The 13,102-nt window shown below is 56.2% G+C and overlaps 1 protein-coding gene and 1 long non-coding RNA gene across 2 annotated transcripts; one reads left to right on the forward strand and one right to left on the reverse strand.

The window, feature by feature from the left end:
* Window positions 1-140: 140 nt before the first annotated feature.
* Window positions 141-12,228, forward strand: SRPRB (SRP receptor subunit beta). Its single transcript, XM_071751654.1, has 7 exons — window positions 141-295; window positions 1,470-1,564; window positions 2,275-2,352; window positions 5,917-5,999; window positions 6,399-6,535; window positions 7,042-7,096; window positions 11,034-12,228. The coding sequence occupies exons 1-7, from the start codon at window positions 184-186 to the stop codon at window positions 11,248-11,250; spliced, it is 777 nt and encodes a 258-aa protein (XP_071607755.1). The 5' UTR covers window positions 141-183; the 3' UTR covers window positions 11,251-12,228.
* Window positions 12,160-12,378, reverse strand: LOC139799580 (uncharacterized). The gene is made up of 2 exons (XR_011727357.1): window positions 12,262-12,378; window positions 12,160-12,228 (listed from the first exon to the last, which is right to left on the reverse strand). It is a non-coding gene; the product is annotated as an uncharacterized lncRNA (long non-coding RNA).
* Between the last annotated feature and the right edge of the window lie 724 nt (window positions 12,379-13,102).

Consider the following 13,102-nt stretch of genomic DNA (forward strand, 5'->3'; position numbering starts at 1 on the left):
AGCTCTGAGCCCAGGGTTAGCCCAGGGAGTGCGGATCCCTGCGCTGCCCGGGATGTTCGGGACCTTTGGGCCAGGGGGACGCGCACGCACCCGGGGAACTACAACTCCCGTCATCCCCCGCGCCCGCTTCCCGTCGGAGCCGGAAGCGGAAGTGGCTGCGGGCGCGGTGCGGGAGCGGGCGGGATGGCGGAGGGGCTGGAGCCGCAGAGGGAGGCCGTGAGGCGGGACCTGCCGGCCCCCGACCCCGCGCTGCTCTCCGTGCTCCTGGCGCTGCTCGTCGTCGCCATCTCGCTCCGTGAGTTGCCGGACGCGGCGTTATGAGCCCTCAGCACGGGGCCCGGGCGGGGAGATGAGGGGGGAGGCAGCGGCGGGCCCGCCGGCGGAGTGCTGAGGTGTCCCCTCCTGTCCCGGGGTGCCCTGAGGTGTCCCCTTCTGTCCCGGGGTGTGCTGAGGTGTCCCCTCCTGTCCCGGGGTGTGCTGAGGTGTCCCCCCCTGTCCCTGAGGTGTCCCCTCGTGTCCCGGGGGTGTCCCCTGGTGTCTCGGGGTGCCCTGGGGTGTCCCCTCGTGTCCCGGGGGTGTCCCCTGCTCTCCCGGGGGTGCCCTGAGGTGTCACCTTCTGTCCCGGGATGTGCTGACGTGTCCCCTCCTGTCCCGGCCATTCCCTGAGGTGTCCCCTCCTATCCCGGGGGTGTCCCCTCGTGTCTCGGGGTGCCCCGGGGTGTCCCCTCGTGTCTCGGGGTGCCCTGAGGGTCCCCTCGTGTCTCGGGGTGCCCTGAGGTGTCCCCTGCTCTCCCAGGGGTGTCCCCTCGTGTCCCGGGGTGTGCTGAGGTGTCCCCTCTTATCCCGGGGGTGTCCTCCCTTATCTCGGGGTGCCCTGAGGTGTCCCCTGGTGTCCCGGGGGTGTCCCCTCCTGTCCCTGGGTGTGCTGAGGTGTCCCCCCCTGTCCCTGAGGTGTCCCCTCTTATCCCGGGGGTGTCCCCTGGTGTCTCGGGGTGCCCTGGGGTGTCCCCTCCTGTCCCCGGGGGTGTCCCCTCCTCTCCCGGGGGTGCCCTGGGGTGTCCCCTCCTGTCCCAGGGGTGTCCCCTGGTGTCTCGGGGTGCCCTGGGGTGCCCCCTCGTGTCCCCTGGTGTCTTGGGGTGCCCTGGGGTGTCCCCTCCTCTCCCGGGGGTGCCCTGGGGTGTCCCCTCCTGTCCCAGGGGTGTCCCCTGGTGTCTCGGGGTGCCCTGGGGTGTCCCCTGGTGTCTCGGGGTGCCCTGGGGTGTCCCCTGGTGTCTCGGGGTGCCCTGGGGTGCCCCCTCGTGTCCTGGGGGTGTCCTCCCTTATCTCGGGGTGCCCTGAGGTGTCCCCTGGTGTCCCGGGGGTGTCCCCTGGTGTCTCGGGGTGCCCTGGGGTGCCCCCTCGTGTCCCGGGGGTGTCCCCTGGTGTCTCGGGGTGCGCTGAGGTGTCCCCTGCTCTCTGTGTCCCCGCAGTGATCTGGCGGGTGGTGCAGGGCAGGAGGAGCAGCCGCAGGGCTGTGCTGCTGCTGGGGCTCTGCGACGCGGGGAAAACGCTGCTGTTCTCACGGGTGAGCTGGGGAAGGGAGGGGAAGGGAGGGGAAGGGGACTGGCAGGGAGTCAGCGGTTGTTCTGCAGGTTTGTTCTGCTGCCGAGCACCAGGTGGCCCCCAGGGGCTGCAGGCAGCAGTTTTTTCTTCCTTGAACAAGCGGGAGGTTCGGCACAGAAGGGTCTGGAGCACAAGGCTTGTGAGGAGCACCCTGGGGGTGCTGATCCTGGAGCAGAGGAGGCTCAGGGGAGACCTTGTGGCTCTCTGCAAGCCCCTGAGAGGAGGTTGGAGCCAGGGTTCTGCTCCCAAGGAACAAGGGATGGGACAAGAGGAACTTTTGGCACAACTCAAGTGGTGCCAGGGGAGGTTTAGGTTGGAGCTGGGGAAGAATTTCTCCCTGGAAAGGGTTGTCAGGGCCTGGCCCAGGCTGCCCAGGGCAGGGCTGGAGTCCCCATCATCCCTGGAGGGGTTTCAGAGCCTGGGGATGTGGGGATGAGGGACATGGGGCAGGGGTTGGACTTGATCCTGAGGGTCTTTTCCAACCTCAGTGTTCCTGTGATCAACAGTGGGAGTTTTTTTTCTGAATAACAATCTTTGGGGCATGAAATGATTTCCTACACACAAGCTGAGGTGTGAAGTCTGTCCCTGCCCACAGGCTGCTTCAGGCTCTGTGTGAGGGGGGGGCCATGCTGCTGGTGCTCCTGCTTTTCCTGACAGTGCCTTTTTCCCCAGCTGCTGACAGGGAGGTACCGTGACACCCAGACCTCCATCACTGACAGCTCTGCTGTGTACAGAGGCAGCAGTGACAAGGTGAGGGGGGCTTTGCCTGGAACCCCTGGGTGGCTGCTGCATCCCTCTGCTTCCCTGTTCCCTCTGCTCAGCCTGGCTTGGTGCTCTTTGTGCTGAAATCAGTTCCCAGTTTGGGCTGGGTGCAGGACTGGTTTGTTTTTTTTTTCTTGCCAACGCACAGTGGGGAAAAAAAGTAGGAGAATATTGGGACTGTTTGGCTCCACAGATCCTTTTTTCTTTGCTTGCCAAAGTGTTCAACCTTTTTGGGTGAAAACCCTGTCTTCTGTGTTTGTGTTTTGAAAGGTGGGTGTTAGGTGGGATTTCTTTCTTTTTGGTTTTTTTTTTTTTCTTTCAAACAGAGGAGGAAAAGGAGGTATTTTTGCAAGGGGAATCAACCACTGAGCACTGAGGACAGAGCTTGGTGAGGGAACATTGTTCTCCTGGGTTTCTCCCAAGAAAACCTCAATGTCAAAGCCTCAGTGGCCTGAAAAGAGTTTCCAGAGGAACTTCCTGTGGTCTCCAAAAGGATTTTGGTTAGGATTTCAGGTGCTGGGCTGCCCTGGACCCAGTTGGTGTCAGCTCATGGTGATCTCTTCAGTTTCAGGAGGTTTTTTTTCTCCAGACACAGCAGGATGGGAGGTCCTGGTGAGCTGTAAAAGCAGAGAGTGATTTCTCCTTTTTTCTTTGCTTGCCAAAGTGTTCAACCTTTTTGGGTGAAAACCCTGTCTGTGTTTGTATTTTGAAAGGTGGGTGTTAGGTGGGATTTCTTTTTTTTTTTTTTTCTTTTTTTTCTTTCAAACAGAGGAGGAAAAGGAGGTATTTTTGCAAGGGGAATCAACCACTGAGCACTGAGGTTGGTGAGGGAACATTGTTCTCCTGTGTTTCTCCCAAGAAAACCTCAATGTCAAAGCCTCAGTGGCCTGAAAAGAGTTTCCAGAGGAACTTCCTGTGGTCTCCAAAAGGATTTTGGTTAGGATTTCAGGTGCTGGGCTGCCCTGGACCCAGTTGGTGTCAGCTCATGGTGATCTCTTCAGTTTCAGGAGGTTTTTTTCTCTCCAGACACAGCAGGATGGGAGGTCCTGGTGAGCTGTAAAAGCAGAGAGTGATTTCTTCTTTTTTCTTTGCTTGCCAAAGTGTTCAACCTTTTTGGGTGAAAACCCTGTCTTCTGTGTTTGTGTTTTGAAAGGTGGGTGTTAGGTGGGATTTTTTTTTTTTTTTTTTTTTTTTCTTTCAAACAGAGGAGGAAAAGGAGGTATTTTTGCAAGGGGAATCAAGCACTGAGCACTGAGCACTGAGGTTGGTGAGGGAACATTGTTCTCCTGTGTTTCTCCCAAGAAAACCTCAATGTCAAAGCCTCAGTGGCCTGAAAAAAGTTTCCAGAGGAACTTCCTGTGGTCTCCAAAAGGATTTTGGTTAGGATTTCAGGTGCTGGGCTGCCCTGGACCCAGTTGGTGTCAGCTCATGGTGATCTCTTCAGTTTCAGGAGGTTTTTTTTCTCCAGACACAGCAGGATGGGAGGTCCTGGTGAGCTGTAAAAGCAGAGAGTGATTTCCTGTGTGCTGTCTGGTGATCATCAGGAGCAGTGGTGACAATCAGAGCTTAAAAACTTAGTCAAGGGAAGCACAGGGGGTGGGGGGCTGTGTTTGTGTCTCTAAGATGGAGCAGACTGTAGGGATTGGGAGGTGCTGGAGAGCTGCAGTGCCCAGCTGCTGCTTTTCTTTGGTGAAATTCTAGAGATTTCCATCAACATCCAGGAGCAGTGAGTTGGTGGGGCCTTGTGAGGGTCTGGAGACCCACAGACCTCTTGATTTCAGTAAAGCCTTTGACACCGTCTCTCACAGCATCCTTGTAGATAAGTTGATCAAGTATGGGTTTGGTGATCAGGTAGTGAGGTGGATCAGGAACTGGTTGAAAGGAAGGAGTCAGAGAGTTGTAGTCAACGGGGCAGAATCTGGTTGGAGGTGTGTGACCAGTGGAGTCCCTCAGGGGTCGGTACTGGGACCGGTGTTGTTCAATATCTTCATCAACGACTTGGATGAGGGTATAGAATGTACCCTCAGCAAGTTTGCTGATGACACTGAGCTGGGAGGAGTGGCTGACACACCAGAAGGCTGTGCTGCCATTCAGAGAGACTTAGACAGGCTGGAGAGTTGGGCAGGGAGAAACATGATGAAATTCAACAAGGGGAAGTGTAGAGTTTTGCATTTGGGGAAGAACAACACGATGTCCCAGTATAGGTTGGGGGCTGAGCTGCTGGAGAGCAGTGGAGGTGAAAGAGACCTGGGGGTCCTGGTAGACAAGAAGATGCCCATGAGCCAGCAATGTGCCCTTGTGGCCAAGAAGGCCAATGGCATCCTGGGGTGCATTAGAAAGGGGGTGGTTAGTAGGTCAAGAGAGGTTCTCCTCCCCCTCTATTCTGCATTGGTGGGGCCACACCTGGAGTATTGTGTCCAGTTCTGGGCCCCTCAGTTCAAGAAGGACAGGGAAGTGCTTGAAAGAGTCCAGCGCAGAGCTACTGAGATGATTAAGGGAGTGGAACATCTCCCTTATGAGGAAAGGCTGAGGGAGCTGGGTCTCTTTAGTTTGGAGAAAAGGAGACTGAGGGGTGACCTCATCAATGTTTTCAAATATGTAAGGGGTGAGTGTCAGGGAGATGGAGTTAGGCTTTTCTCAGTGGTGACCAGTGATAGGACAAGGGGTAATGGGTGTAAATTGGAGCATAGGAGGTTCAAGTTGAATATCAGAAAAAATTTTTTTACTGTAAGGGTGACGGAGCCCTGGAACAGGCTGCCCAGGGGGGTTGTGGAGTCTCCTTCACTGGAGACATTCAAAACCCACCTGGACACGTTCCTAGGGGATGTACTCTAGGGGGCCCTGCTCTGGCAGGGGGGGTTGGACTAGATGATCTTTGAGGTCCCTTCCAACCCCTAGGATTCTAGGATTCTATGAAACCTTCTCCTGAGAGCAGTGGGGTGGCCCTGCTCTGCCACAGCTTGGGGGGATTTTGGCTCTGGGGTGGCTTGGGGTGGCTGGGAGCCTCTGGAGGAGGGAGAGGTTTCAAGAAAGGGCATTTTTGTGTTCTTCCCAGCCAAGTGCTGTGGGTTTGGGTGGGTGGGGATCAGGATTCTGGGTCAGGGGGGTGCGGGACAGGAGTTTGGGGCTTTGGTTTCCTGCTCTCAGGCACAACCTGCAGCTCTGGTGAGGGGTGGTGAAGCTTTGTCACTCGTGCTGTGGCTCTGGGGGGTGTGGGTGGAGTGGGTGGATGAGGAATGGGTTGAAGCTTCTCTTTTTTTGGCATTCCTGCTCTGCCCTCTCAGCTCTGGGGGGGGCTTGGCTGCTCCTGGGGCTGCCTCCTTACCAAGTCCTGCTGGGAATGTTGCTCCTCAGCATTTCCTCTGCTTGCCAGAGCTCTTTGGGCTGGGGGGGAGGTGGCACCTTGGGGAGAGTTGGATGCCCTGGGCAGGGATTCACTGGCTCACTGCTGGCCCAGCACTGGGTGAACTGGAACCCACTGGTTTTCCCTGATGGCAGGTGGGTACCCCCAGGGGAGGTGCTGCTGATCCCTGGTTTTTTTCCTCTTCCCAGAGTGCTCACCTGACCTTAATCGACCTTCCAGGCCATGAGAGTTTGAGGCTTCAGTTCCTGGAGAGGTTCAAGGCTGCAGCCAGGTAACTTGGCAGGGGAGGAGGGGGCAGGTGACATTTTGAGCAGGAATGACCCAAATGATGGTGCTGGGGCTGCTGTGAGCTGGGCTGGACTCACTCTGTGTGTGTGGTGCCTGGAGAACCAAAGCTCTGGCAGTGGGGAGGGGGTTTCTTTTTGTTCCTCTCCCCTCTGCAGTGCATCAAGAGGCAAAGCAGCAGGGGAGGGCTGGGGGCTGTCCCTGGGGCAGAGAGGGGAAAGATTTCCTGCTGGGATTGGGCACAAGGGGTGTTTCACTGCTGACCTCTTGCCTTGGCTGAGTGGGGACAAATGAGTGTAATCCAGGCTGGAATTCCCAGTCAGGGGAAAGGGAATGCAGAGCTGAAGACCCAGCACTTGTGTCCCCCCCCTCCTCTTCTCTCCAGGGCCATTGTGTTTGTGGTGGACAGTGTGGCCTTCCAGAGGGAGGTGAAGGATGTGGCTGAGTTCCTGTACCAGGTCCTGGTGGATGGCACTGTGCTCAAAAACTCCCCCCCTCTGCTGGTTGCCTGCAACAAGCAAGGTACTGGGTGCTGCCTGGGGGGCTCTGAGGGTTTTTGTGGGGCTGGGATTACAGCAAAAGGAAAGCTGGGAATGAGGTTGTGAGCTGGGGGTGGTTGGCAGGGATGTTTCTGGCTCGTTCTGAGGTGAGGTGTCCGTGGGAGCTTTGCAGAGCAGCACCACTTGGGAGAGGCACAGCTTTGTGAGGCAGGCAGAGCTCATCCTGAGTCTGCAGGTGATGGAAAACAGGATTGGCTTGAGTGGAACCAGGCATCCCCAGGCACCTGGCAGCTTCAGTGTTAAAATCAGACAGCAGTTTAGCTGCCAGGATTGTGTTTTCTCTTGTCTGGACTAGCAGGAGCACCCAGGAAGTGGAAAGGGCCAGTTTTTCAGATCCCTAAAGCTTTCCCAACGAAGGAAATTTATTTATTAATTATTCCTGGATAACAACCTGATGCTGTGGGAGGAAGCCCCAGGCTCTGAGTTCTGACACAGGGCCAGAGAGCTGGTTGCCTTTTCTCTTTCTAGATGTCACGATGGCAAAATCAGCAAAACTCATCCAACAGCAGCTGGAGAAGGAGCTGTAAGTATGAAATAGGATCTGAAATCCTTTGAACATCTCTCTCCCCCTTTCTGTCTGTGACCTCAGTGGGTTCCCCTGAGCCACATCTCAGTTCAGTGAAGAAATAGAGCAGAAGAAGGGGTTTGTCTGTCTGGGAGAAGGTTGCTCCTGGCAGCTGCAGGTTGGAGAAACCCCAACCCTCTCCTCAGAGCTGGCAGCCCCAGGCTGAGCAATAGCTCCAGGGCTCCATCCTCTCCTGGATACAGACAGGGACAGGAGTGGGGGGCTTCCAAATGTCAGAATTCCTCTGCTGGGAAGACCTTGGTAGCTCTGCTGGGTTGGACTGGCCCAGGGTTGTTTCTGAGGTGCTGCTCCAATGCCAAAGTGTTTGGTGTGCAAAGCCTGAGGGCTGGGGAGGCTCCATCCTGCTTGTCCTGGGCTGCTGAGAGCCACAGGGAAGCACATTCAGCTGGGAAGACATCAGCTGGTCTGTCATCTGCTGCTAGTTTTTGTTGAAGTTGTAAGAGGATGTGGAAGGAGGAAAAAGGGGGTGGCACTGTGCTCAAAAACTCCCCCCCTCTGCTGGTTGCCTGCAACAAGCAAAGTGCTGACTGGGTGCTGCCTGGGGGGCTCTGAGGGCTCCTGCTCTGGGTGCTGGGTTTTTGTGGGGCTGGGATTACAGCCAAAGGAAAGCTGGGAAGGAGGTTTTAGGCTGTGCTGCCTCGTCTGCAGCTGGGAAGGGCCAAGCAGAAGATGATTTTTTGGAGCTCCCTGTGGTCTGTGCGTGCAGATTCTGCCTGGGAGAGCAATGACAGTTGAGTTCAGTCCCCTCTAGGAGGCATCTGCAGCTCCTGCACTCTGCTGGACTTCTCCAGCAGGTTCCTGTGAAGCCCAAAAAGGCCCAATAAAGCTGTTTAGAGACAGAGTTTTAAGCCTTTAAACAGCAAAGGTTTTATTTGTGGATCCGGGGAACTCTCAGCTCTCGCTGGACAAAGAGTTCCAAGGGTTAAGGGGAAGGGTTGGGGGATTTATACAGGAAAAGGGGAGGTGACAACATGGTTATATTCTCAATTCTTGCTGACTTCATTGTATTGTTACAAGGGGATATCAGACCCTGTCCATAACTTTCTTCTTATCTGTTGGTGGTGACATTTTTATGCTCTTCTTGTGCAGATGTTCACACTCTTTGGTGCCCAGCTGGAGCCTAAATGGCAGTAATTAATTTAATGTCTTGTTTTAAGAACAAGAGTTACACTTTTAATTACCTCGGAGACAGAAGTTAATCCCCTTAGGGCCTTGTGTTTGGTTACATTGTTCTAGTGGAAACTGACAGGGCTCAGCTGCTTTGTTCACTTCTTTCTCAGTTTAACCCTGAACTTTACTGGTTATTAATACAAATTCATTAACAGGTATTACAAGTTTTAATTCTACATAAAGTAAACTCACACAAAGAGCTTGGCCTGCTCTCCTCTCCTTACAGGAGTTAATCCTGTCAGGATCTTTCTCTTTTTTTCACTGCCCACCCCCTGAAGGGGATGTTTTCCCTTCCTGTGGATCTCCTGCTGGCTGGGCTGCAGCTGGCAGCCCCACAAAGGGGCTTTGGGGGCAGGAGGGGGAGTTCAGCTCTTTTGGTCTCCAAGCAGAGACATCTCCCTGGGATGTGGCAGTGTTGTCCTGAAGGAAAAGCCTTGGCAGTGTTGGGTTGAGGGTTGGCTTTGATGGGTCTTCATCCAACCTCAGTGGTTCTGTGGTTCTGGAACCAGTGTGACCTCTCCTGAGCTGAGCTCCTGACCTTCCTCTTGGGGAGGGAGGAACCAGTTGCCTCCGAGCTCTCCAGGAAAACAGCCTTTCCCTGGATGTGCTGCTGGGGCTGTGCTGGTGTCCTGTGTGCAGCAGGGGTGTTTTCCCTGCAGCTGGCATTTTGCTGCCCTCCTCTCTGCAGCTCGACCTGGTGGTGCCCTGAGTGGAGAAGCCCAGGAAGTGTCTGCTCTGGGATTCCTCAGGCTGGGAGGAGGGAATGGCTGGGGCTGCCTGAGAGCAGGCACTGCTCTGCCACTGAGTCACAGATCTGGCATGGCTGGGAAATCCTCCTGAGATCCACACACCCCCCCCCCAGCCATCCACATGCCCCCCCAGAAGAAAAATTAAAAATAAAAAAAACAACAATCACCATGAGATGTCTTGAAGTGCAACATCTGTATGGTTTTTAAACCCCTCCAGGGATTGCTGGTGACTCCACCACCTCCCTGGGCAGTTTGTTCAGTGCCTGACTACTCTGTCAGTGAAGAAGTTCTTCCACATCTCTACTCTAAACCTTCCCTGGTGCAGCTTCAGGCCCTTTTCTCTGGTCCTGTTGTTATTTACTTGAGAGAGGAGGCCAGCACCCCTCTCCCTGTGACCAGCAATGAGGTCTCTGGCAGATGCAGCAGTCAGGAAACCCAGGGAGAGATTTCTGGTTGCACCTGGTCCTGGTGCAGCCCCTTGGCTCACCCCCATCTCATTTTTGGGGACCTGAGAGGCAGTGAGACCCCAGCACCTCTGTGCATGTTGGGCTGTTCCATCTCCTGTGCTGCCTCTGCCCTGGAGGCCTGGGGAGTGTGGACAAGGAGATCCAATCCTTCCCCTCCATCCCTCCCCTCCATCCCTCCCCTCCATCCCTCCCCTCCATCCCTCCCCTCCATCCCTCCCCTCCATCCCTCCCCTCCATCCCTCCCCCCCATCCCTCCCCCCCATCCCTCCCCCCCATCCCTCCCCTCCATCCCTCCCCTCCATCCTTCCCCTCCATCCCTCCCCTCCATCCTTCTCCATCCTTCCCCTCCATCCCTCCCCTCCATCCTCCTCCATCCCTCTCCTCCATCCCTCTCCTCCATCCTTCCCCTCCATCCTTCCCCTCCATCCTTCCCCTCCATCCTTCCCCTCCATCCTTCCCCTCCATCCTTCCCCTCCATCCTTCCCCTCCATCCTTCCCCTCCATCCCTCCCCTCCATCCCTCCCCTCCATCCTTCCCCTCCATCCTTCCCCTCCATCCTTCCCCTCCATCCTTCCCCTCCATCCCTCCCCTCCATCCCTCCCCTCCATCCCTCCCCTCCATCCCTCCCCTCCATCCCTCCCCTCCATCCCTCCCCTCCTTCCCTCCCCTCCTTCCCTCCCCTCCTTCCCTCCCCTCCTTCCCTCCCCTCCTTCCCTCCCCTCCTTCCCTCCCCTCCATCCCTCCCCTCCATCCTTCTCCATCCCTCCCCCCCATCCCTCCCCCCATCCCTCCCCCCATCCCTCCCCCCATCCCTCCCCCCATCCCTCCCCCCATCCCTCCCCCCATCCCTCCCCCCATCCCTCCCCCCCATCCCTCCCCCCCATCCCTCCCCCCCATCCTTCCCCCCCATCCCTCCCCCCCATCCCTCCCCTCCATCCCTCCCCTCCATCCCTCCCCTCCATCCCTCCCCTCCATCCCTCCCCTCCATCCCTCCCCTCCATCCTTCTCCATCCCTCCCCCCCATCCTTCCCCTCCATCCTTCCCCTCCATCCCTCCCCTCCATCCTTCCCCTCCATCCTTCCCCTCCATCCTTCCCCTCCATCCTTCCCCTCCATCCTTCCCCTCCATCCCTCCCCCCATCCCTCCCCCCATCCCTCTCCTCCATCCCTCCCCTCCATCCTTCTCCATCCCTCCCCTCCTTCCCTCCCCTCCTTCCCTCCCCTCCTTCCCTCCCCTCCTTCCCTCCCCTCCATCCCTCCCCTCCATCCCTCCCCTCCATCCCTCCCCTCCATCCTTCTCCATCCCTCCCCTCCATCCCTCCCCTCCATCCCTCCCCTCCATCCCTCCCCTCCATCCCTCCCCTCCATCCTTCTCCATCCCTCCCCTCCATCCCTCCCCTCCATCCCTGCCTCTCAGCAGCTGTGCTGTAGGAAACATTCCCCTGGGGCAGTTCCTGACTGTTTTTTTTTTCCCTTTCTCTGCCCACAGCAACACCTTACGAGTGACCCGTTCTGCAGCCCCCACCAGTCTGGATGGGGCAGGCACTGGAGGCCCTGCCCAGCTGGGGAAGAAGGGCAAGGACTTTGACTTCTCCCAACTTCCCATGAAGGTGGAATTTGTGGAGTGCAGTGCACGGGGCAGCAAGGGAGAGGAGGGAGATGCTGACTTCGAGGGCCTGGAGAAATGGTTGGCCAGGATTGCCTGAGGGGAGGAGGACAGGGCTGGAGGGAGGGGCTTGGGAAGCCAGGGGCAAAACATTTCAGGACTAAAAGGACAAAAAAACAAAAAAAAAAAAAATGGTCTGAAGCACTCAAATTTCAAGTTGCTGTAGAAAGAAAAAATTGAAGCTGAAAAGCAGTGTTGTGTCTTCCTCTGCTGCCCGTGCACCAGGGAGCAACATGACCCCACTGCTGGTACCATTTCCTCTGACTGCCCCTCTCACACTGCAGCATTTTTTTCCCCATCTTCTCTCTTCCTTTTGTCTCCCTTTGGGATGCTGACCCTTGGAGTTTGTGTTTCCTTTTTCTTTAGGCTTTTCCCTTGGTAGCTGCCAGGCAGATTAGGAAGGAGTTTGAAGGATTGCAGTCTGGGTGAAACCTCCTGCTTCCCTTTAGCACTGTGACCCTGGAATCTCTCGAGCTGCAGTCACCTCCTGACTCCAGGTTCTTTCCCCTTGCTGCCTGGCAGCACCCTGCACACCATCTTTGCTGTCACAGCCTCTGTGTAGCTGGTGAGGAGAGGATCTCCCTGCTTCCCATTCTTCCATACTGGTGCAGTCCCATTCCTGTGCACCTGGAGTGGTCTGTTCAGTGCCTTTATTGCCACTCCTGGGCAGCTCCTGAGAGTTTTTCTTTCAGGTGAAGGCTGTGTTCTGAAAGCTTTTTCCCTTCTGCTTCTCCTTCCCATACCCCAGACAAACTCTCCAAGGAGCAGAGTTACTGAAGCTCTGGGCTGGGCAGGTTGGGAGAGTCCTGAGTGCCTGGTGGGGGGGATCTGGCATCAGCCCCCTGCCCATCCTCTCCTCCAGGAAGAACTCGGGGTGGGGAGTTGGGTGGCAGCTGTGGCACAGTCAGGGGGAAAGCTGAGGCCTCATCAGCCAGAGGGAGCTGTGGTGTTTGGAGCCCCTGGGTGTTCAGTTTCCCCTTCCTGAGCAGCCTTGGAGCACACACAGTTGCCCTGTGCCCTGATGGGTGCCTGATGGGTGCCTGATGGGTGCCTGATGGGTGCCACTGCTGTGCAGCATCTCCAGGCTGCATGCTGGGAGGCCCTGAAATCTCTTCTGGTGGTTTGGTTCTGTTGCTTCAGGAGCTGCCAGACCTTTTCTCTCCTTTGCAGGCTGCTTTCCCCTCTGCTTTGATGCTTCCTTTTGTCATTTAACTGATTTGTTGTGGTCTTTCCCTTCCCACCTGAGGCTTCACCTTCCTCCCAGGTCTCAGAAGTGCTGGGCAGAGCAAGAGTCCTCAGCCAAGACCTCTGCTTTGCATTTCCAGTCCTGGGAGCCCAGCAGCTCTCCTGCTGCCCATGCAGGAGGTGGGGAGGGTTCTATTTATGAAACATCTTCTATTCTTACCTCTCCTGCTGTTGGAACGTGGTTGTTGTGCTTTGAGCCCCTTTAGCTTCCTGCTTTTGACCAGTGAGAATATTGCTGCATTTTTTGGTGGTTCCTCTGCTTGCCCAGACCCAGCTCTTGAAGAGCAGAGGCCAAGCTCTGCTGGCATAAGGAGGGGGAAGGTAGCTTGAGGCTGTGCTTAGTTTGAAGTATTCCTCAAATAAAAAAAATGTTGGCTTAAATGTTTTTTTTTCTCAAGTCTTCAGTCTGTCTGTGTTTGCCCTGCCTCTTCTCAGTGGCATCAGATCTGCATGGGCAGAATTCAGGGGAAGGGAAAGGGAGGGGGGCAACTTGAGCCTTAGGGTCTTACCCAAAGGTGTCCCAATGCCCACTGACTGCTCCCAGGGTCGTCTCCTGGTGCATGGTGGAGACAATGAAGGTAGCAGGACACCCAAAAAGACTAAAAGAGAAGGATGACTCCTCTCCGGGAAGTCTGGAAATCTGTGTG

Source organism: Heliangelus exortis, chromosome 9, assembly GCF_036169615.1.
Source record: "Heliangelus exortis chromosome 9, bHelExo1.hap1, whole genome shotgun sequence".
Taxonomy (NCBI): Eukaryota; Metazoa; Chordata; class Aves; order Apodiformes; family Trochilidae; genus Heliangelus; species Heliangelus exortis.